Genomic DNA, 26066 nt, shown 5'->3' with positions numbered 1-26066 from the left:
GGGAGACAGAGGGAGACAGAGTGTGAGTGGGGGAGGGACAGAGAGAGAGGGAGACACAGAATCCGAAGCAGGCTCCAGGCTCTGAACTGGCTCGAACTCACGAGCTGCGAGATCACGACCTGCACAGAAGTCCAACAATGCCCAACCAACTGAGCCACCTAGGCTCCCCTCCTTCTTCCATTTTTTAAAGAAAATAAAAAAGTACCATTAGCCTTTCATCACGGCAACTACACTTCCAGAAAAATGACATATCCTTGTATGACACAAGTCCATTTGCTGAATCCAATGCAGATCTGAGAATAACATCAGCAAGATTTAAAAAAAAAAAAAAACAACCATATGTAAAACCATTCCTTGTAGCTGCCTGATTGTACAAACAGTATTACACACACACACACACACACACACACACACACACACACACACACACACACACACACACCCCTACACACACCAAGAGATTTGAAGGAACCAAAGAGAGGAAATAGATAATCTAAGAAAACTGGAAGCCCTGGTTTATTCAATTAGGGAAATAGCTATAAAGAAATGTGGAGATTCAAACTTTTTTTTAAATATTTATTTTTGAGACAGGGAGACAGGGAGAAGGACAGAGGATGCAAAGTGGGCACTGTGCTGACAGAACTCATGAACTGTGAGACCATGACCTGAGCCAAAGTCAGATACTTAACCAACTGGGCCACCCAGGCACCCCCAAAGGTGGCTCATTAAAGGAATGATGAGTTCATAAAATTAAATATGAAAAATGACTAATACATCTGACTACAGCAGAATTTAAAATTTCTGTGTAACAATTTTTATAACACTATCAACAAAGAGAAAGACAGTTATCTGTATTATTTACAATAGACAAAGGATTACCCAGACTACATATATAATAAATTCTTACAGAAAAACATTAGGATAAAAAACTGGCAACCAACCAAATAGAGGAAATAGATGGGAAACACTGATATAAGGGAAACAGCTCTTCTCATTAATTACTGGGAGTGTTGATTGATTTTTCCTTTATGGAGGGTATAACATTACTAATTAATATTTAAAATGCACAAACACCCTAGTCCAACAATTCCATTACTGGAGGCTGTCTCTAAAGAAATACTAGAACATGCATGTTAAGACAGAGAAGTGCTAGGATATTAAAACAGTGTTTGTAACCTGAAAAACTGGAAAGAACCTGAAGAATCATCAAGAGAAGTCTGGTTGGTTAACTAAATTGTTTGATTCATTCTATCAAGGGTTAAAGTGAAAAAGAATGACATCGGAGAAACAGCAAAATTTCAGGAATTCAGAGCTGCCTCAAGTAATGATAAACTGTAATTTAATGGTAATGCAGACCAAGCTTCCTGTGGCATTAGTTACTAGAGACCTAAGAGAGCAGTGAAGGAGAAGGGCCAGGATCTAAGGAGGAGGAGGAAACCGAGAGAGGCCAGTTAGGCAACTAAGGAATGCTTTGCCTAGAGACAAGTGTTGATTCCTGAAGAGAGTCCAAAACTAAGAATAAAAAGACAAGCAATCCCGGGGCGCCTGGGTGGCTCAGTCGGTTGAGCTTCCAACTTCGGTTCAGGTCATGAATTCAAGCCCCACGTCGGGCTCTATGCTGACAGCTCAAGGCCTGGAGCCTGCTTAAGATTCTGTGTCTCCCTCTCTCTGCCCCTTCCCTGCTTGTGCTCTGTCTCTGTGTCTCAAAAATGAATAAACGTTAAAAAAAATTGTTTTTAAAGACAAGCAATCCTTCTGACATTCTCACGGAGCTATGAAATAAAAAACTGGAGAATCAGTGCCAGCCAACAAAAAGGATGACGGAACACACTTTGTCCTAGTACCCCCAAAGCTATATCCTATGGCATGCGAGTCTACAAAAGCAGACTGGCTAACACAAGGACTGGAAGACCAACTTCTATCGCCTAAATCCCTGAAACTGGATTAAGATGATCTAAGATTGTAACTGCCCTTTCAACACGCGCACAAATTCTCTCTAGAAGAAGCTTCATGCTTCCTTGGCTTTTCTTATCAAAAATAATGCCTAATGGCACATGAAAAGGCAAGACCACATTAATTATAAGAAACAACAAAAACATCCACAGAAACATAGGCACAAGCATGGAGCTCAGATACAGACTTTTAAATTACTATATGGTTAATTTGATCAAAGAGATGATGGATGAGACAGAGTATCTTGGTAGATAATTTGAAACTATATAAACAAAAGAACCAAACTGAAATTGCAGAGCTAAAAAACAAACAAAAACTAAAAATCAATAAATGGACGTAATAACAGCTATTCAGTGGGAAAAAAAATTAATCCCAATTGTTAGGTCAAAAGGAAACATCCGGAATAAAGCACAGATAGATATAACAAATGGGAAATACAGGAAATAAGAATAAATGCAAAGAATGAGATGAAAGGTCTAATTCGTGTGTAACTGGAACCAATGAAGGAAAAGGGAAAGAGTGAGGCAAAGGCAAAATTTGAAGAGAAACTGATTGGGAATTTTACCAAAAGACATGTCAGTAAGCCACAGCTTCCCGTAGTACTATATGCCCAACCCAAAGCAGCAGAAATACAAAGAAAACCACATCCTGCCATATTATTGTAAAACTGTTAACAACCAAACCAAAGGCAATGTGCGAAAAACAAATTGTCGACAGCCTAGACTCTGTATCAGGAGAAAACACCTTTCAGAAATAAAGGTGATTTAACGAGATTTTCAAATGACAAAAACTAAATATGCTACTAAAGGATACTACAGGATATTCTAACGCATATGAAACTTACAAGGATGCATGTGTTACTTAAAAGGAAAAAAGCTAATCTGGATGACAGAATACTAAATACTTAAAAACAAAAACTTTTAAATGATAAAAATAATCCAAAGGGCAAAAGCACAAAGACATAATTGAAGGAAAAAAAAGAAGAAAAATTGGAAATGGTAGATTTAAAAACAAATATTCAGTAATTTCATTAAATAAATGAACTAGGAGCGCCTGGGTGGCTCAGTTAAGCGTCCAACTCTTGATTTTGGCGCAGGTCACGATCTCACAGTTCATGGGTTCAAGCCCTGCCTTGGGCTCTGTGCTGACAGTGTGGAGCCTCCCTGGGGTTTTCTCTCTCCCTCCATGTCTGCCCTTCCCCTGACTGTGTTCTCTTTCTCAAAATAAACATGAAAAAAAATTTAAAAATTGTTAAAAAAAAATTAAAAATAAATAAATGGACTAAATGTTACAATTAAGAAATTTCTCAACTTATTTGGAGGCCATCAAAACCTTGATGCCCAAACTTGACAAATACATACCAAATGAAAAATACATACAGGGGAGCCTGGGTGACTCAATCAGTTAAGTGTCTGACTTGATTTTGGCTCAGGTCATGATCTCAAGGTTCCTGAGATCGTGCCCCAAGTCAGCAAAGATAGCACGGAGCCTACTTGGGATTCTCTCCCCACTCCTCTCTCTGCCCCTCCTTTGTGCACATTCTCGCTCTGTCTATAAATAAATAAATACACACACACACACACACACACACACACACACACACGAATATAATTCAGTTTACCAAAATGTTAAAAAAGACAACATATTATGACCATATTGAGTTTATTCCAAGAATCCAAGGATGGTTCAAGATTAGAAGCTATTAACTTTCTTAACTTGATAAAAGGTTTCTATTAGGACAAAGAGAAAAAATAAACTACTAGAAACATTATAATTGTGAAATAACCCTTCCTGTAGATCAGAAATTAAACAAGGACACCATTATCACATTCTACTCAGCAGCGTACTAGGATTCAAAGTCAGTGTAAATGCACAACATAAAGGGATCCAGTTCACACGGTGGCTGGATACACAATCAAACAAAAAAAGGAGAGTCTGTGAATTACAGATGAATTCAATTAAGAAACTATAAAAATGCAAGTAAGTATTTTAAACTTTATTTAAAAAGAATAAAGCAAGGATATACATGTTTTATCTACCTACAACATACTGCGTATAATGCCATGCAGGTGAAGCAAAACATCAGTACCCACTTAAATGATTTGTATGTTCTAATGTAAGAACACATTTGGAGGGAAAATATTGGCAGAGGAAAGTTAAACTAGAAAAGTGTGTGTTAGAATCAAGATTATACAAGTCAGCTCTTTTGTCAGAGTACTTTCGAGGGTGGGTCACTAGAGTGGCAGGATATGTCTAGGCTAACCACTCTTTCAATTCCATCACTTTAACCTAACTTGACAACAGAATTCTTAGAACACTGCATTAAATTTGACCTAAAAACCTAAGTATTCGTAACCTGCAAGATTTCATATTTTCCTCCTGTACCTTTACAAATCTCATTTATTCTGGGGCATCTGGGTGGCTCAGTCAGTTAAGTGTCCGACTTCAACTCAGGTCGTGATCTCACAGCTGGTGGGTTCAAGCCCCACAGAGGGCTCTGCGCTGACAGCTCAGAGCCTGGAGCCTTCTTTGGATTCTGTGTCTCCCTCTCTCTGCCCCTCCCCTGCTCGCACTCTGTCTTTTGCTCTCTCTCAAAAATAAACAAACGTTAAAAAAAGAAAAAAGAATAAGGAAATAAATCTCATTTATTCTTTTGTAGTCTTTTGAGGGGGGAGCAGGAAGTACTCAGATGTTTAGTACAAGGGCTGTTTTATCATGTTCCTTCCACATATGCTTTTTCCCCAGCTGCACACAACATTTTCACGGTTTATCTTTCAGTTACTACCTGAAGTGGTCTCGGCTTGCTTTATTTTATCAAACCTGAACATTAAGAACACGCCATCTTCCTTAACAGTGAAGGATGAGGTGAAATGATGGTGCACAGCAAACTGATATTGCACATAAAATACTGGTAGAGAAACTACAAAGAGCTTTTCCCAAGCGAAGTTTGGAATGGGCACCTGAGCGAGTTCCTTCTGTTCATTCACCAGTCGGCTGCAGCTAGCGATCATCTGGTCCAGGGCATAGAGCCGGTCTTCAAGTCCTTTAATGGCTTTCATATTCTGATTATCAAGTTTGGCAATAGTTTGACGGCATTCTGCTATAAATGGTCGAATAATCCTTGGATCAAGCTGAACAACAACAAAAGACATGAATGAAGTTTCCAGCAAATACTTTAAAATACATTTCTCACTATTCTGATACACAGCTTCAGAGGAAAAAAAAATTGAAAAATACAGAAAAGTAAATGCATGGGAATCTAAGTTATACTTTCACAAAACTGAGAGCAAGATAATTATGTTAATAAATTACTGATTATACTGGAATACATAATTAGGAATTCCAGGAAGTATACTGGAAATTGGAATTGGAAGGCAGAATTCCTGGAATTCTACCTTCCAATCAATGCCTCAATTTCATCAGTCCTCAGAGTCACACCGTAAATGTTATTTTCATGGTCTTGTAAGATAAAGCAGAGTTAAAAACACAATTTCCCTCAAAATGTATCAACATCTTCAAACTTAATTCCCTCCTACAGGTATCTTTATTTTCAGCCTCTATCTCCTAAAGAAATCTGCTTGATCAACCCAACTTTCTTACTCTTCCACAAATTTTCTGGAATTCATGAAACCTAACAAATTTCTCTCTACACCCTTCCCCTTCCCTTGAAAGAATACACTGGCAGTGGTTTTCACATGTCGTCTCCGGAACTCCGGAAGCTTTCGGGCATCACCTCACTGGTTCTTCCACGGTTCCCTTCTCTGGCTGCTGTTTTCTCATTCCATAAACACAGATGATCCAGGACTTAGTACTTAGCCCATTTTTACTATGTCTTGTGTGATTTCAGAATGAAGCATAATTTCTATGAATCTCCCAACCCTTTTGTAATGCCTGATCGTTCTCATACATTTTCAGCCTGTTTCTGACACCTTCCTAATAATATCTCCGTGTGAGTATCAACCACAGTATCTTCTATTTCTAATTATAGTTGTCTCCTGTTGAAATACCCAAATGGCTTCCCTCTGCCCACGATGACATCCAAAAAACATAGCACACAACGAAGGCTTCAGTGATTGGCCGGATATGAGTAAATCCTTCCAGGCCTATCCTCTTTTCAAACTGAATTGCTCATTACATCCAGACAAGCCCTGTGTTTCTCTAGCTCTGATCTCCGTTCATACTGATTATCCTGCCTAGCTGTTGAAAAGCCCATCTCTGTCCTAGTCAAATATTGCCTCCTTCATGATGCCTTCCCTAATCCCTACAATCAAAGGGACCATAAATTATTTAACGTACAGTGTTTGGTACAGAGAGGACATACAAAAGCAGTTAAAACTCAGCTATTTTATGGTTATTATCAATAATCCAGTGTAATTTATAAGAGGCTGCATTTGTAACACTACAAAAAAGTTAACAGAGTCACTACTTAAATACAGGCAGCCATCTGCTTATTAATGAAAACTTGTGCGTACATTAACATTTTCTCGCTTTTCTTAATTTCATGGTAACTGAGTCTAATCTGTATTCGTTTCTGACCCAAGATATTGTACAAACCAAACATTAGCTATAAATCATTAAGATGATAAAAAGCTAAAGAAAGGATTAAAATAGATTCAAATTTTTAGCCTGTACAAAATTGCAACTACACAAAGACTTCAGACAGCGATGATTTAAAGAAGAAAAAACAACCCCCAAACCAGAGCTCCTAATTCTGATAGTTCTGTATTTCCTAATTCATTGAAAGTACGATGCAACTACACTGACAATATTAATATGGAAGAGCATTTTGTGAATCACTTGAGCACAGGCTATGTAACTTGACTTCCTAAAATCTTACTCTACTTAATGGTTTATTCCATTTGTCCACAAGTAATAAAAAATAAAAATTCCAAATAGAGTCTCTGGAGCAATTTTTTAAAATAGTATTTTAAACCACAGAATCCCACTAATAATTATTTAGCAAATTTTCAGCAACCGAACACAGTCTTACACTATTTGTCCCTCTTGGACTCTTCCACCGACATCTACAAAGACTAACATTATTGTTGTCTTAGAAGAGAAGAAAATAAAATTTTCTCATCCTCACCATTCTTTCCATCCCACCTCTAAATGCATGTCCATTGCATAAACAATATTCCAATAAGATCACAAGAATCATGAATGAAATACTAAACCAAAAGTCAATAAATTACACTGGTATTATTCTGAACAGCTTAGAAATGAGCTAAATGTGCATGTTTCCAATTATTCATCATCAGGTATATGAACGTTTGCCTTTTGTGTTATAACCTGAACTAGAATATCCAAGATTCGTTCTAATATGAACACACTACGACCTAAGAAAATATGCAAGCACACAAAAACGCAGAAACAACTCGAAATTTTTCTTGGTACGTGAGGGGAAAAGGTAGGTTGTGAGAATCCCCCAAGTATTATACAACAGGATTCCAATGCCATATAGATGGACAGGGGCAATCCATAAAGGCAGTGCCAGGATTTAAGCCCTTCTGATGTCCAATCTTAGGCTAGTTCCGTAACGCCTACATCTTGACTTGTTTCCTGAAAGAAGACACTTGATTTTGCCAGTTGGAAATACATGTTACAAATGTTGCTGAAACTGGGATCGGGATGTAGAAAGGAAGGCTTCGAACAGAACTTGCTTTGAGAAGAGCAACATCAAATCTTGGCACATTTTAAAGTTCACTGGCAAAAAGTACTACTATCAGAATCAAACAGGTTAGTTAGCTGTTTTGGGCAACTACGTAACAAATGTGAGATCAAAGGAAGGCACCCTGTGACGCGAGAAATGTGAGATCGAAGGAAGGCACCCTGTGACGCGAGAGAAGTCCTACACTCCGTTCAATGTGTCTTTAGAATCCCACTAGTAGTATTAAGAATAAATACACAAAACTACCATGAAAAATATTAACCTTATAAAAAAACACCATGGCAAGTGCAATTTATTATGCAGTATATCCCAATACAACATCCCACACTGTGTAAAATACAGGCAGATATATATAAACAAATTCTTCAAAATAGGTTTTCACTGCTTTTGAAGAAATTTTTTTAAATCTAATGGGCATGCTCAACTAAAAGAGTGCTGTATTACAGGCAGTATTTTAAGCTATGTTAACTCGTTTCATAACAAGTAACTATAAACAGATAAAAATTTATATTCTGTTTTTACAATATAATGGCCATGTTAAGTACCACAAAGACTTCAGATATTGTTGGTATGTACTATGAAAGTAAACATTAATTCAGGTCAGTAACGTGACACCCCAGTGATATTACTCTAGCTAACTTGTGTTTTCGGTAGCTATAAACTCTTGTGAATTTTCATTAAGCCAGGAAAGGATCGTTGTTTATTTCCCCTTGTTTTGTAACATGAGTAAAACTTACATGGCTGTGCTGGGCTTCATTTAACCATGCAAACACAAAGCCAATTTGAATATATAGATATCCTTTTGAATATACAGATATCTCAATCATCTAATTACAATCATGTGCTTGCCTTTCCACACTCATAGATTGGAATTTTCAGACTACTAAAATGTCAACATTTTAAACAGGAACCCTAGTTTTCACTCCTTTTAGTCAGTAATCTTTACATCATATATTATATATTCCCATGCCCTGGCAAATGTCTTAACTGAAGCTTTCTTTGTTAACAAATAATAAATGGCCAAAGAGAAATGCCTCCTTTAAAGGATGTCATGAAGGAAGTAGACAGTTAAAGAATTAAGAAGAAACCTAGACTTTATTTTTTTCAGGTTTTCCATTTTGAAAGGAAATGTGCTATTTTCCAGGCAACCCAGACAAGGCACTGCCTTTCTCAATGTTCAAAGATCAAATCTGTTTCCAACTGAGCTCCCTTTTAAACATGTGCTCATTATCTTTAGACAATAGCTGACTTCAAAATATTATTTCATTATTTCTGTATTACTGAAACACGTGCCCCATCAACTTCCTTTCTGACTTCAAAGATTTTCCATCAGCTTATGGATCACATTTTAAAAGATATTTATTCCCCATGCTGAAAAGTCTTTGTAAGTATATTTGGGGGAGGACTTAATCCAAAATACAAGCTCATTATAATTATGAAATACAACCAAGAACACAATGTCTAAATTTTGAATTTCAAAATATTTCAGGCAGATATAGTATTTAAATTTTCTTTTAGAAGTCAGAAAGACCTCCCTCAAGGGGGGATGGTGACTGGAAAGACATACACAAGGTTTTCAGGGAGACGAAAATGTTCAGTGTCTTCTTTGGGGGGGTATTACTCTGTGGCCTAACCACTCAAGAATTTGTATATTTCACTGAATGTAAATCATTCTCCCTCCTAAAAAAATTTTAATTATAAAAATCAAATATTGTATCTTTCATATTTTCCAAAAAAACCTTGAAAGTCCTATAGCATTTATAAATGTGAATATCTGATCCATTATTAAATTAAGAAATATGGTAGGCTAGAGGTGGCCAAATATGACCATTTACCTATGTACTTATATTTACAAAGAGCTCAGTACTTAAGGCATAAGAATGAAGACATTAAGACTGTTCAAGTTTTACCTAGCAAAAGTAAGAGCCTATCTGTAGGAACAAATGAAAGAATAGGAGATATTAAAACATCTAAGTAATATTACAAGGTCAGAAAAAAAATATTGCAAACTTGTTACCACCGAAACCTTCACCATTTGAGTAGACACTTCAAGGCTCTGAACTTCAGGACAAATTTTACATCTCTGACCTCGAATAGTCATCACAAATCTACTGTACATTCATAAATAAGGTTACAAGTGAAAAGACTTGATTTATCCTTGATTTATCCAAGGGTGAATCCTTGAAGTCTCACGCCAAGGCTCATTATTTCTACTTATAATACCATTGGCCCATCATATAAAATATTCAGTATAAACAATGTAACTTCAAATAGTTGAAATGACACAAGAAATATCAAATTAACATGACTTACTCTGCTCATGGAATCAAAGCATTTCCTGACCAATGATTCCACATCATTAGGTCTATCTTGAACATTTATCCAGTCTAACAAAGAAACATTAAAAAAAGGCAGATCACCGTCTTTAGCATCTACTGAAGTTTCATCCTGCGGGACAGTACTTTGACAAGATTCCCTCATTTCTTTTCCACTTTCAGCATCTGCGGTATCTGGGGCTACGTGTTCCACTGACTTGTGAAATGAGGTTAACAAAGACTGGTTAGTTGTTCTAGGCATATCAGGAGAGAGCACCAGTTCAGTGGAGGTTTTCATTTCAGCCTTTTCTGAGCCTTCATGTTCAGGCAAAGAATCCAGTCTTCCCAAACATTCCCTGTAACTATGTCTGGTTAGGCACTCCAACAGAGGAATCTTGGCCATGACTGAAACCGCAGTTCCTAAACTTAAAATACAAAAGATCTGTCAGTAAAATAATGGGACTGCTCCAGTTAGAGACTAGCATTTTCAAAGAAACAGCATTTAATTGTTACACACATAAATATTACCATCTATTTTTTACATTATAAATACATAGTCTATGTTCTTTAAAAGAAACCTAGTTAGAGGTTAACTAACACATGAACACATTAAAATACCACTCTCGAGTAAAGGTGGCCAGCTTATACTTAACAAGTGAACAGTTGGTTTTCATCAAACCTTAAGACATAAAATAAAAATTCAAATTTACAAAAATGATTTACCACAACAGTCCCTTCAGGCAATCAAGTATTTTTTGATAAGCTGAAACCACAGGATAAAATTAATAGTCCTAATAAAGATGAAGGTAACTCTCACGTTCATTACACCCTATAGACAGGTAGATGTATGCTGTCGAAAGCTATGGGAAAGATGAAGTGATGATGATTTGATTGCTGTAAAAACATCTGTGAAATGCTTCAAGCTCTTACATGAAACTAATGTATCTAAGAGAACTTTCCAAACAACAGTCGGTTGAAAAGGCTGTCACATAAACAAACTCTTAAAGACTTTCTAGTCTTAAGTAATCACTCCCTTCCTTCCCGAGATCTGTCCTATTGGCAAAGCCAAAATCTAATTCATACCTCAAAATAAAAAATCTGAATTAATAAGGTTCATTTGAATTAGAAAGATGTTACTTCTCTCCAATTCAATTCAAAGTTAACAAAAAATGTAAAAACAAATGAAAAAATGAATGTAGAAAATTGAAAGCAAACACACACAAAATAGAGGCTACATTCATGCTGAATTATTGCTATGTTTTTATATTCATTATAGCCCTTTTCCAAAACAACCACTGGCTATCAGACGTGCTTATATGCAAAGAACCAGAAAACCACCTAAACGCCAGCTAGAACACAATGGCTTCTTTCCATCTCAGCAAGCCTACATCATATGGCAGTATTTAAAGAGGGAAACAAAATTTTCCTTGATTGCCAAATGTTTGAAAACTTTTCCATTTCCATTAGATGTGTTATGTTTATATTTTGCCTTTAGTGTAAAGTTGGTAGCAGGGCAAGATGGAGGCAAAGATTCTTGGGTTTGTAAATGATTTCCAAAGTATGTTAAGCCCTTTACATAAAGAAAACAAGGTAAGAAAAAGAAATGTGGGAGATCCATAAAACAGGTGGTGAATAAAACTGACCATAATTTTAAAATTTCAGAATCCGTAAAAGTCATCATAAAAGTCTCAAAAAATGAACAATTATTATACAAGCAATTATTAGAAATGAAATCAGTTACTAAAACAACTGAGAAGGTACTTTAACCAAACGTTTTATCCATTTTAATGGCAAACATACTGAGTAAGTTTTAACTTGATGTCTTCTATGGATTGCAGATAATTTGAATAAATACTTTCAAACTTGAAAAGTAGCTTTTGGTAAGAATTTGAACAGTCCTCCAGATTGGCCATGATTGCAGCCCAGCCTTGGTGTTGAAGGTGTTCATCATGGACCAGACCCTCACAGAAAGAGCAAAGTTTCTTGGCAACTTCATACATTTCCTGTATCGAAAAGGAAGAAACACAGTAAAAGAAGGTAATGTTTGCATATGTATATTTACCTGTATGCATGAATGCAGTGTAAATATATTTTAAACAAAGCATGACAAGGCAATGTTTTAGTTTATCTTATTACTACGGTTTGTTGTTGCGACAGTAAGGAGGAAGAAACTCCTAACTCACCGCCGCTGGGACTATATGTTGGTGGAGCATCTGCAGAGGACAATTCAACGAGAACTATTAAAAGTAAAATGGCATCTATCGTCTGGCAGTGATTCATCTTATAGAAACTTACCCTATAAAACCTTAAAGAAATGAACAAAAAAACACTAAAAGGTTCTTTATTTCAACTATCAAATGAAATAAAACCCACCTCACTGTCTACCAAGAAACTATGTGCGTCTATACAACGCAATCCATTTAGCATTCAATAAGATGAAGTATCTTTATATACTCATATAGGTGTGAATAGTAGTATCTTCACATCTCATAAAGGTATGAGGAGGTCAATACACATTATTAAAATTTAAAAGGTACAGTGCTTGATTCATAAAGTGAATTTTCCATTTTTACAATATGAAAATCAATTATGGGTGACTACAGATCCAAATGTTAACAGACGTTTTTCTAAAAAGGAGCACTCGTGGAAGACAGCATAGCAGACGCACACCAGCACCTCTACCCTGGCTGCTGCCTTCGTATCTCTGAGATAAGCACATGTTCCTTAAATAAGACCCAAGAGCAAAAGTATTGATAAAGTGGACATTAAACGAAGAATTTTAATTCATCACAACACGCCATTAGTTGAATGAAAAAGCAAAAGGCAAGCAACAGAGTGGCAGAAGATATTTTCAGCATTTAAATACACAGCTTATATAAAGATGATATAAAGTCCACTCTAAATTAATTACATGAGGGGCGCCTGGGTGGCGCAGTCGGTTAAGCAGCCGACTTCAGCCAGGTCACGATCTCGCGGTCCGCGAGTTCGAGCCCCGTGTCGGGCTCTGGGCTGATGGCTCAGAGCCTGGAGCCTGTTTCCGATTCTGTGTCTCCCTCTCTCTCTGCCCCTCCCCCGTTCATGCTCTGTCTTTCTCTGTCCCAAAAAAATAAATAAACGTTGAAAAAAAAAAATTTAAATTAATTACATGAAAATTAGCAACCCAATAACGAATAATTAAGAAATTAGAAGAATAACTTCACAAAACGGATATGAAGAGTCTCATAAACATATGGAAACCTGCTCATCCTTATTAATTATCAAACAAATACAAATTAAATTACAATGGCCTCCCACCCATCAGAATGACTAAAATTAAAAGCACCAAGAAAACCAAGTATTAGTGAGTTTGTTGAGCAAGTAGAACATTCGATGGTGGGTACAATCACTTCAAACGCTAGCAGCACGTTAGCAAACAATGTGCAAAGATATTCACAGCAGCCTGAGCCCCAACAGTCTAAAACCTGAAACAGTATCTATAGATAAATAAGCCGTGGCATATCTGAACAATGGAAAACTGCTCAGCAATGAATATAAACCATTAACGCATGCAATTACGTGAACGAATCTCATCAGGAACATAAGATGAATGAAGGAGGCCAGACACAATAGAAAACAAACTATAATTCCATTTATTTAAGGTTCTAAAAGAAGCAAAGCAATCTATGGTTTTAAAGTCAGGATATTGGTTGATTTTATGGAAAAGCGATAATGACTGGGAGAAAGCATGAAGGAGGACTTCTTGGGGTGACACCATATTTTAAAATTTCACTTTGTGAAAATGTGCTAAAAATGAATGTGCGATAATTTGTACATTTTTTTTTTAATTTTTAATGTTTATTTTTGAGAGTGAGACAGAGCATGAGCAGGGGAGGGGCAGAGAGAGAGCGAAGGAGACACAGAATCGGAAGCAGGCTCCAGGCTCTGAGCTGTCAGCACAGAACCTGACGCGGGGCTCAAACCCACAGACCGCGAGATCATGACCTGAGCTGAAGTTGGACACTTAGCCGACTAGGCCAGCCAGCCGCCCCATAATTTGTGCATTTTCTAATATGTACATAACTCAGTAAACAAAAATCTATTATTAATTTTACTAATGAAGGTATGGGAGTCCAAGGTCACACCACAATTGGGGTGACCAAATTTCAACTCTGGCAAGGTGAATCTAGTAGATCACACTCCTGTCATGGTTGTAGCACCTCTACTTCCTTTTAAAATGCACGGACATATTCATGGTTTGGGTTACAGTAGCTCTGAAGTGTGTTTTAAAATCTGAGAAAGACACGTTATTTCCTCTACCTGCCATTCTTATTTCTCTTAACTTTCCTAGATATTCCTGGACACTGAACGTTCCCCATAAACTTAAAGTCCACTTTATTTAAAACAAACTGAACAAAAAAACTCAAGAGCTCCTCCTCACTCTCCAAAGCAAAAATGCTTCATCGTGGCAACTTTGAGTGCAATTCATTAAGTGCATGAATATATTAACGTTATGATTGGAAATATTAGGAACAGTATGTCTTTTCATTGATTTATAATTTATGTTCTTAAATAGCATGTTATGTATTTTTTCTTGCTACTGAGACTGCAATGTATTTTCCATTTCTATTCCAAAGCAGGGCCCAGTACCGAGAAATGTGAATGTTTATATATTTATCACATATCCAAGCCACCTTATCAAAATTCTTGATAGAGTTTTGTTAAATCCTCTTGAACATTCCAAATAGACAACCATTATCATCAACTACAATGGATGTTTTTCACTTTCTTCCATTAATTTTACCACTTCATTTTCATTTTCATTTTCTTATTTCAGTACATTTCTCAGTTCCAAAAGAATACTGAATAGACGGATGGCGATTTATGCAAAAATGGCTCTAATGTTTTGCTGATTTGAAAGCGGCTTATTTTCTATATTTGGCCAATTCTGTATTTTATTTATTTTGTTTCCTTCTAGAGCTAGTTTACTTGTTAGGAATAGCTGCTGGGGGTGCCTGGCTGGCTCAGTCAGCAGAGCGTGTAACTTGATCTCAGGATCATAAGTTCAAGCCCTACATTGGGTGTGGAGCCTACTTAATTAAAAAAAAAAAAAAAAAAAAGGAATAGCTGCTGAATTTTAACATGTCTCATCTGGACAATTTAACACGACTCTCTGCTTTCTCCTGTATTAATGACTGAGGCAATTAATTATATTAATAAATTTCCAAATACTGAACCACCCGTGCATTGCAATAATATATCCTCTTTGCTGCTAAAATGTATTATTCTTTTGATACTCTTCTGGTTTTATCTGTAAGAAAAAATAAATACATTCCGGATTTTTGGGATATAAAAACTAAATGTAGCCCGTAAGAGCTTTCTGATTTTGAGAGCAACATAAAAATATTTAATTTACTGTTTAATTATTATAAACACACATGAAGCTTACTGTTTTAACACATTTTTAAGTGAATGATTCAGTAGCATTAAGTCATTCACACTGCCACGCAACCATGACCACTATCCATCTCCAGAAGTTTTTTCATCATCCCAGAATGAAACTGCAGCCAATAAACAATTAACTCAACCCTCCCTCACCCCCCAGCCTTGGGTAACTATTCTATTTTATGTATCTATGAATCTGACGCTTCTAGGTACCTTGTGTAATTGGGATGGTATAAATACCTGTCCTTTGTGTCTGGCTTATTTCACTTAGCATATCTATCCCTCGAGGTTCCTCCGTATTAAGGTTAATATCAGAATTTCCTTCCAGACAAAGCTAAATAATATCCCATTGTATGGATATACCACATTCTGTTTCTTCATCCACTGGTGGACAGTTGGGTTGTTTCTACCATTTGGCTATAGGAAATAATTCTAGTATGAACATGTCATTACATTTTATACATCATTATATTTTATTAAGTTTTCCTGAAATTATTAGCATTTAGCCGTGTTGACAGGCCAAGACAGATCTGACTTATCTGTCTCATAAATTAAAAAAATTTTTTTTTTTAATGTTGCTTTATTTTTGAGAGCGAGAGAGAGAGGGCGCGAGCGCGCGCGCGCACGCGAGCATGAGCGGGGGTGGGGCAGACAGAGAGAAGAAGACACAGAATCAGAAGCAGGCTCCAGGCTCCGAGCTGTCAGCACAGAGCCCAACACGGGGCTCAAACTCACAAACCACGAGATCATGACCTGAGCGAAGTCAGAGGTTTAGCTGACTGAGCCACCCAGGCACCCCTCTCATAATTTATTATAAATTTCACTTTTTTCTGTTTAATGTTTTGATATCCACTTTGTCATATATAAATACTGCCATTAAAATTTTCTTGTACATTTATCTTTCTATAAAAAGAAAGTTGGCTAAATTAATTAACAAGCGGTATACTGGACTGTATTACTCTCATTACTTTATATTTAGTATTGCTTGTATTATATCGTTTCTAGATTTTTGCTAGATTAATGAAGTTATTATTCAATCGCTGCTACTCTTTATGCCCCCCCCCCCTTCCTATTTCTGTGTTGATCCTCGCCTGGAAGAACCTTCAGTAGTTTTTAACATGTCAACTTGCATCACTAGATACTGCTAGGACTGTTTATTTCTAGATTAATCCTCACTTCATCTTCTATTTATTCTTTTTAATATAATGCATTTTAATATCATGCCTCCGTTCAAATCTAGTTTTACTTATTCTTTTTGACTTGTCTCTCACTTAAAAGTTACATGTCCTATTTGATGATCCTTTGTTTCTTAGTATTATATTTTTCATCCAAATCAAAAAATATTACTTTTTAAATATGTAGGCTAAAGTTGTATTAGTTTATTTGTACACCAATATTCTTGCTCTTTTGAGTTAATCATAAAACAAATCTAAAGGACTCATAGAAATTCAGTTTACACAATTTGTTTTTTTAAAGCAACTCTGCCTTCTCAAAAACATTTCTAGACTGATGCTTATCAAGTATGTCCCAGAAATCGGAAGTTATTCTCTTTTTATGTTGTATCCTATGTGAAAAATGGGGTAGTTTTTCACAAATGTATATGCTACACTAAAACAAACGGCTGAGATTTACTTACAAAAGCAAACGTTAACACTAAAGACTTGATATTTTGTTAATCTGTTTATTTTTATAAATGATAAATCCTCTTTCCGTGTCGGAAAGTAAAGTAAACGTGTCTTGCTGATGACAGTTTAGGGCCAGGATCACAGTGAAGTACTGGCAATTCAAAAAGAAAAACGAAAGAGGCCTGTGCAACGGCCCACGGAAATTACAGAAGCAACGTAAGAGGCATGTATTGTAAAGAGACTTTGTTCTCCTCCAGGACCTAAATGCGGATATGGAAGAAAGAACCACATTTTTAAGAAATGTGTAAGCTCTCCCTTTGCTTCTGTCTACTCTAACACGGGTAACTTTACTCATCACAGCAGTGTTCAGAAACCATCACCTGCATACCATCATTTAGGAAAGAAGTGAAGAAATCATGGTTAAAACAGCTCTTCCACTCTAAAATCTTGTAACTGTTTGCAAATGTCGAATGACTACCAATGTAGGAATCTGAAAACCAGACATATCGACCAGCAAAACATCTCCTCACGTTGTTATTTTTGTGTTTTGCCTAACAATGTGTTTTTGCTAGCTACGCGAGATAGCTGACACACGAGGTTCCATTCGTTTCAGGTGTACAACTCTCTGCGTTGGGCTGTGCTCCCTGCAAGCACAGCCACCATCTGTCACCATCCACTTCTACTGTAATATCACCATGTTCCTTATGCTGTACCTTATATTCCCACTAATTCATTCCATAACTGGAAGCTGCATCTCCCCGGCTTCCTCACCCATCCCCCAACACCCGTCCCCTCTGGCAACCACCCATTTGTTCTCTGTGTTGTTTAGATTGGAATGCTTTTAGGAACTATCCATTTGTTAGAACATTCATCGATGCCTAAAATAAGCTGAAACCTCGTGAAAACATTACCAAGTATTCGAATAAGACATCGTTTTGTTAAGTAACCCACCTTTAATTTTAAACCACACTAGATGTAAAGAAGGACAATAATCACAAAAAATAACTATGATGATTTTTATCTTACCACTGCAAGTTGTGTCCTTGACGCAACGGTGTGAAAAACTGCAGGCATCATAAGAGATTCTTCAACTTTTATTTCCATGTCATTTTCTGTCGAAAAGGTCGTTTTCGGAATAGCGGGTGGACGATCACATAAGATCATCTCTTTGTTAAAAAGAAAAATCGGATTTGTGTCCTGTGGCAATAAGACAGCCAAAGAAACTCTGGTGAAATGCTGTGAAATACCGACCGCGCGCACTGCCCTCAACATAGGAGGCAGACACCCCTTACTCCCGGACGCCGAGTTCCCAACTCCCCGGGCGGGGAGCCGGAGCGCGTGCGTCTGTGTGCAAGGGCTCGCGACACGTACCGTCCCAGCACTGTAGGTGCACACTCTTCGGTCCGCAGCCATGCATTCTCCTCCGTTGACCACCAGCACCTGATGCTGAATAGCAATCTTGTATTTGCTGTGAATGGCATGCTTGAGGTCTGCCACACTTTCGGGGGGAGGCACAAAAAATACTAGTTATTTACATTACCCAGGGACAAAGTCCTCACTATCGAAGTGGCACTGTGTGAAAATACCTGATAGATACGAATTAATTTCACTCTCAAAACCTTCCCCAAAACAGTAGTAGAAAATATAACCTTCTTGTTTCTGGAATTAGACTCCATAAGCTGGCTGATCTCTTAGGTGAATAAATCAACCATGTGGTACATCTAAAAGTAAGTCTATAAAATACAGGCAGTAGACATATTTATTTCTGTGCTCTTTATATAACATAGCAAAGGAATATGCTCAAATTAGCATCAGGTCTGTTAAAATTCTCAGAACACAGATGTCTGTTAAAATCCCCACATCACATTACACAAACTACATGAAGTATAAATCAAGAAACTGCTTCCTTTCCCTATCTTTCAGAAAATCATTGCTTTACAGGTAAAATTGTATTTTATAAAAACTAGAACTTTAAGAAAGAAAATAAGTTCAAATTCCACTTTTGAAACTAAGAATATTAATTCCACAAATTATTCATAATATCTTCCGTGTCAGATTTATTTATTCTGTACTGCTATCCAGTCTTTGCTGTTAGGGCCAAAATATAAGCAGGAATAGTTGTTACTATTTCCTCTCTTGCTGTTTGGCCCCAAAACGTAGCCTCGCTGCCCCTGACACCTCTCCCCACCTTTCACAAATATAGGAGGGCATTCATTAGTCAAATATTTGAATTCCCCATAAAGTCGGAGAGTTATTAAGATGTATGAGTCTTCCTAAATTGGTTAAAAATATTAAACTGATTTTATTCTCGCAACAACAAACAAAACAAATACCACTGACTTTACTCATACAAAGGAATAAAAATCAACCACCAAAATACATGGGACCGACAATATTGCTTTATGTAGCTAGCAGTAATTTCCTTAGTGGTGTCCTGGGAAACTTAAGGCGAGCAATCAACTATGAAAACTTCTTCTATTTGATAGAAATCGGTTCGTTTGAGGGTAAGTCTGTTTATCATGAATAATATATTCACACAAACGGAACAAAGCATAATTTTATGAATTTAACTTCAGCATTTTAGGAGGGAGGGCAATTACACACGTAATATGCGGAGACCGATTCAGATATCGCTACCCTTATTTAACAAAAAAAGTTTTCTCCAGATCAATACTTTAACTTTTTGCATATACAAAATGCGAAACTGATGACATTGAATGAAATACAGCTTACGTTTGCACTGTAAGTTCAGTGTCAAATGTCAGGGTAGTTCCAGTGTTAACCAGAAATACATATAACTTCATGATGATTTCTCTGGATTCTGTGAGCTTATACCTCACACTCTGATCTGGTTACTAACAGAAACAGATAAGAAGAACGGTCAGTTTTACAAACACAACAACAAATACAAATATCCTCCCATAAGACATGGTATAGTTGTACCACACAAAAACAACGACGACGACGACAAAGTTTTTGAGGTCTAAGATGGTTAACCAGACAATTCGGCAAACCCATTGCTTAAAAAAATCAACAGTAGTGAGACTAATAAAATGCATAATTGTTCAACATTTTAAAAATTCGCTTTAAGGAAGAGGTCAGCAATTAGAACAAAAATTATGCGTACATTTCACACTGTTCTCGTGTACCTTTCTATATTAAGAATTAAAATTAAACATTTGATCAAAGATCTTCCTAATTCAAAAAGTTCCTCCCCAGCTGGCTCCTTATAACAATAAAAAAACTGTCTTAAGGTTAAACTTACTAAGAGCAAATAAGAGTGGCCACTACTTGCAAGTTAGGGGAAATGAGTTAGTTCCAAGTCCTTCCACCAGCTGTCTCTTAATCTAAATTCCACCTCCACACGGAGTTAGAAATGCTCCACGAGAAACTGTGACCCTAACAGTTATATCATCTCCTGAGACAGTGGAAAGTGCACAGGTCTGGAGAAGAGAATATTCAAAACAACTCTGCCATTAACTAGTTGTCCAAGTCAAAACCTCACAGAAAAAATAAACTTCCTCATTTATAAGAAGGGACAGATTTCAAGATCTAGCATTTGATTTTAACAATTAGAGTAAAATTCCACCTAATCAATGAAAGTGATGAAAGATAATCAAGTCCTAGATGCTAGACTATATCTTTCTTTATGCTCTTTTGGAGGAAAATCATCAGGGAAGAAGGAAAAAACGAAGACAGCCTTAAAATAATGTTTGCAAAATCATTATTTTACATGCGCTAGATAAAAAAAAGTTATGAATTTAGGAACGGCGACTTACCGTCAGGCACTATGAAAAGGACTACCACTTTTCTTAAAAAGCAGATTAAAACTGGCTTATGTTTGCTTTGCTTGATATTGGCAACTGAATGGCATTACTGGTTAAACTCAGTGAACTGGAAAAGAAGAATTTCTGGATTATCACAGAGAAATAATTCAGTATATGACAACATATGGTTATTGTTCTCTTCCTTTAAAAATTCCCTCCTGAAACTCAGTCTGTCTGTCTTCCTACCTGCACATTCACTGAAACCACAAGAGTGTAATTTTGACCCATAGCCCTCCATTAAAAGACCTAAAACACAAGTCTCTAAAGAACTCTCCCAAACTGTCAAATTCTACAGCCATTTCTTAGTTCTTAAAATATAATGGTAAAAAAGAGCCCAGCTGTGGAGTCTGACCGCCTCGGGGTGTGATTTTGGTGTGATTTTGGCCCCGTTACTCGTATAGGATCTTGGGCAACTTTCTTAGCGGTCTGGATTTATTGTTTTATAAAATGAATAGAAGTGGGACCTGTGGCAGGCAGCCTCTAAAATCGCCCCTCCGCCCCCAGGTATCCACACCCCGGTGACACCCCCGGGAATCCACACCCCGGTGACACCCCACTTCTACGAGGCGTGGGCAGGGCCCATGGTCTGTGTCCAGCCGATGAAATACGGCAAGGTTAACGAGATGTCACACGACTGCTGTTCGAGATTGTAACTCGCCCGGTGCCAGCTGACTCCCTCCCTTGCCAGCTCCGATAAGCAATGAGCTGCCACGGAGGGGCCCGTGTGGCAAGAAACTGAAGTCAGCCTCGGGAAGAGGCTGAGGCTCTGGGTCTGACGGGCTGCGAGGAGCTGACCCTGACAACCACCACTGAGCCTGGAAGCGGGACCCTCGCTGGCTGAGCCTCAGACGAGACCCCGGCCCCGGCAGACGCGTTCACTGCGATCTTCTGACAGACCTCCATACACAGGACCCGGCTGACTTATGCCCGGAAAGTGTGGACTGAAACGTTTCTTATACTCAGCAAAAGATAGTAAACACAGCACCCCACATCACAGGGATATTATGAGAATTAAGGGAGAAAAAGTACATATTAGCACAGCACTCGGCAGGGAGTATGAATTCAATAAACAACCCTAGTACCCCTGCTTGGGCTCCTTCTCCTCTGCCAACTCTCCAGGGTTTGGGTGGGACCTCCCCCCTCTCCCCCCCCCCCCCACCGCCCAAATCCAAGAGTACACTTTATCTTACAGGTTAAACGAAGTTCTCTTGTTTTCTGAAGGATTTGGTAGCTAAAAGTACGGTGACTAAAATGGAAGGAATATCGGTACCAGAGATGATTCATTAATTCATTAATTCATCTACACAGAACAAACACTTATTGAGTTTATGTATTCTGTGAACAAAACAGACAAGATCTTTCCCCTGGTGGTGATCACAATCTTGAAGGAGAAAAAGAAATTAAACGCAAAGAAAGCAAACATAAGTTGCAATAAATGCAACGAAAGAGGAGTGTGGGTACCAAGAAGGACCTACTTTGGATGTGGATAATCAAAGTAGAGCTCTATGTAGGTTACATTTAAACGGGGTCATGGGGATGAGATTAAGACTGTCCTGCGAAGGTGGAGTGAAACAGTACAAGAAGACACAACATTTGTGAGCCTAAATATAAAATCTTTGTCATAATCACTACAGTATTCGAAGTTTTTACTTTTGTTTCCTTTTAAATATTGTTTACCGTTTTTGTTTTGGTATAACTTCACACTCAGTGAAAAGTTACAGAAATAGTACAAGAAACTCCCTTGCACCCTTTACCCAGTGTTACCAACTCGGTACATTGTGCTCCATTTGCTTTATCATTTGGGCCACTTAATGCTCCATGCCTGCCCCCCTCCCTCCCTCCCCCACCTCTCTCTATATATACACGTATATTTATACAAATAAACATATACACATAAATACATACGCACAAGACGTATTTTTCTGAACTATCTAAGAGTAACCTGCAGACAGAGTGGCTCATTCTTCATAGATATTTCAGGATGCATACATCCTAACAGCAAGAATTTTCTCATACATGACCAGAGTTCATTCATCAAATCATGAAATTTAACATAGATGCCATATTCTTATCTAATCCACAGTCCATACTCAAATTATTGCCCCAATGATACCAGTCTTCCCCCTCAATCTAGGATCCAATTCGGGATAATATACTGTATTTAATCGTTAAATCTATTTAATCTCCTTCAATCTGGAATACTTCATCGATCTTTTTCTTTTCATGATCTAGGTATAATACTGCCCATAGTTCATCAGAGGCTTTAGAAATTACTGTAAAGATGTCCTAGTGCCATTCTCCTATTCCATCATCCTTGCAGTAAATAAGGGAAACTCTGATAAATGCAGCAGCTACTATGTGCCTTTGAAGGAACACCAATCTCTTCACCTGGTGCTCACCCTGAGTAACAGCTCAACCTAAAAAGCACAATCGTTAACAATGCTTACAAAAACAGCTACACAAAGCGGATGTGAGAATCAGTCTATATGCATAATTCATGAATAACGTAAGACGATTTCAAGGATTTCAAGGAGAGTTTTGATTGCTGTGGCCCCAGACCTAGGCTATGCTTTTGCTCCACTGTACAGGCAGACTGGATAGCACTACTTGTCTCTTGTCATTTAGCTCATTTCTAACAGTCCTAAGTGATGGCAATGACAATCATTTGAGAAGCACCTCCTGACCTACCTGATAGAACACCCAATGTCTTCCTCCATTACCTATTATTTAAAGCCCTTGAACTGGCGACTTTGACGAGAGGCCTCCTTCTAAGGCGTCACTCTCTAAATCCTCATTTATTGCCAACTACCACCCAGGATGTCGGCTAGAAAGCATAAGAGAAAAATCTAAGTAGTAAAATGAATCATAACTGCTCCATGGTCTTACCACCCCAGTGTTCTTTGAATCGATGTCAGCCTACTGGTAATTCTACAATTTGTATGGAACCACAAAAGACCCCAAATAGCCAAAGCAATCCTGAAAAAAAGAACAAAACTGGAGGTACCACAATCCCAGATTTCAAGATATGCTACAAAGCTATAGTAACCTAAACAGTATGGTCCTGGCACAAAAAGAGACACACAGATCAACAGAACCGAACAGAGAGCTCAGAAATAAACCCACAATTATATGGTCAATTAATCTTCAACAAAGGAGGCAAGAATATGCAGTGGGAAAGACAGTCTCCTCAACAAACGGTGTTGGGGAAACTGGACAGCTACATGCAAAACAATGACTTGGACCACTTTCTTCACACCATACACAAACATAAACTCAAACTGGATTAAGACCTAAATGTGAGACCTGAAACCTTAAAAATCCTAGAAGAGAGCACAGGCACCCATTTGTCTGACATCAACTATAGCAACTTATTTCTAGGTATGTCTCCTGAGGCAAGGGAAACAAAAGCAAAAATAAACTATTGGGACTACATCAAAATAAACAGTGTCTGCACGGCAACAGAAATAGTCAAGAAAACTAAGACAAGCTACTGAACAGGGGAAGATATTTGTGAATGACATGTGTGACAAGTGGTAAATATCCAAAATACATAAAGAACTTCTATAACTCAACACCAAAAAAACCCAAATGATCCAATTAAAAAAAAAAAAAAAAAAAAAAAAGACATGAACAGGTATTTCTCCAGACCTACAAGATGGCCAACAGATACATGAAAAGATGCTCCACATCACTCATCATCAGGGAAACACAAATCAAAACCGCAATGAGATATTACCTCATACCTGTCAGAATGGCTAAAATCAACAACACAAGAAACAACAAGTGCTGGTGAGGATGTGGAGTAAAAGGAATCCTCCTGCAGTTGGTGGGAATGCAAACTAGCACAGACACTGTGGAAAACAGCATGGAGGCTCCTCAAAAAAGTAAAAATAGAACTACCATATGATCCAGTAACTGCACTACTGGGTATTTACCCAAAGAATACAAAAACACTAATTTGAAAAGATATGTGCACCCCTATGTTTACTGCAGCATTATTTACAATAGCCAAGTTATGAAAGCAGCCTGAGTGCCCACTCATAGATGAATGGATAAAGATGATGTACACACATACACACACACACACACACACACACACACAGAGTCACAAAAAAGAGTGAAATCCTGCCATTTGCAACAACACAGATAGATCTAGGCAACAACACAGATAGCTCTAGAGGGTATCTTTATAAGTGAAATAAGTCATTCAGAGAAAGACAAATACCATATGATCTCGCTCATATATAGAATGTAAGAAACAAGTGAACAAGGAAAAAAATAAACAAACAAAAAAACAGACTTTTTATGAGAAGAAACTGATGGTTACCAGAGGGGAAGAGGGCGGAGGGATGGGTGAAATAAACAGGTAAAGGATTAAGAGTTCCCTTATGATGAGCACTGAGTAATGTGTAGAATTGTTGAATTACTACATGATACACCTGAAACTAATAAAAACACTCTGTGTCAAGTAAACTAAAATTGAAATTAAAAAGAAAACAAAACCAGAAACATAAAATAAAAAAGGGAACAGCAAAACAAAACAACCCAGGCTAATAGCTTCCATGACCACAAAATCTTCTTTATTCACTTCATACGTCCTAAGTACACGGCACATAAAATAATCATCACTAACACTTACTGAGTGGTTCGTTATATGCCAGCCATTATGCTCAGTAGTTTTATATGCAACGTTTCCCTTATTTTTCGTAACAGAAGATATCCATATTATTACTGTTTTCTTTTGAAGGTGAGGAAACAGATTCAGAGATTACTCGACTTGCCTAAAGGTAGAAACTTAATAAATATGAGATCCAAGAGTCTGAACCCACCTCAGTTTACAACATTAATTCAATAAAAATTTCACCTGAGAATATAGTATACCCTAGGCATTTTCTTCGCTTCAGATGTTAAAGAGCAAACAATACGATAAAATTGCCTACTCTCATGAAGCCTACGTCCTACTGGGCAACATGAAAATTTTATATCTACACAAACTCCATCTACTTTCAAAAAGAATAGCTACAAAAATGCAATTATTTATATTTAAAAACAATTCCAAAACATATCCTTGCACTCTTCTATGTTTTATTCTTTAATGATACGGATATTGTTGACTTAGCAATAACTACCACTGATTGGGAACATGAACTGAAGACCTATACCAGCTACATATCCTCACAATTTCTACTGTGAGAAGGGTTGGTGTTATCCCCATCAACTCAATAACAAAACTGTGGATTCTAAAAAAAGTTCACTT

The 26066-nt window shown here is 37.4% G+C and overlaps 1 protein-coding gene across 4 annotated transcripts in view; it reads right to left on the bottom strand.

Annotated features, from left to right (window-relative positions):
• Positions 1–26066, bottom strand: part of RB1CC1 (RB1 inducible coiled-coil 1) — a 93334-nt gene that overhangs the window by 47527 nt on the left and 19741 nt on the right. For all 4 annotated transcript variants that reach the window (XM_025922902.2, XM_086695097.1, XM_086695098.1 and 1 more), the window contains exons 2-8: positions 20762–20876; positions 19716–19837; positions 18354–18480; positions 18009–18179; positions 11737–11939; positions 9935–10361; positions 4914–5084 (exon numbers count right to left, since the gene is read on the bottom strand). In XM_025922902.2, coding sequence (XP_025778687.1) covers positions 4914–5084; positions 9935–10361; positions 11737–11939; positions 18009–18179; positions 18354–18480; positions 19716–19786 — 1170 coding nt within the window. In that variant the 5' untranslated portion in view covers positions 19787–19837; positions 20762–20876. The remainder of the gene's footprint in view (positions 1–4913; positions 5085–9934; positions 10362–11736; positions 11940–18008; positions 18180–18353; positions 18481–19715; positions 19838–20761; positions 20877–26066) is intronic.

Source organism: Puma concolor, chromosome F2 (genome assembly GCF_028749965.1).
Source record: "Puma concolor isolate L17-30 chromosome F2, mPumCon1.1.hap2, whole genome shotgun sequence".
NCBI classification, from domain to species: Eukaryota; Metazoa; Chordata; class Mammalia; order Carnivora; family Felidae; genus Puma; species Puma concolor.
This window is presented reverse-complemented; position numbering and strand designations above follow the sequence as displayed.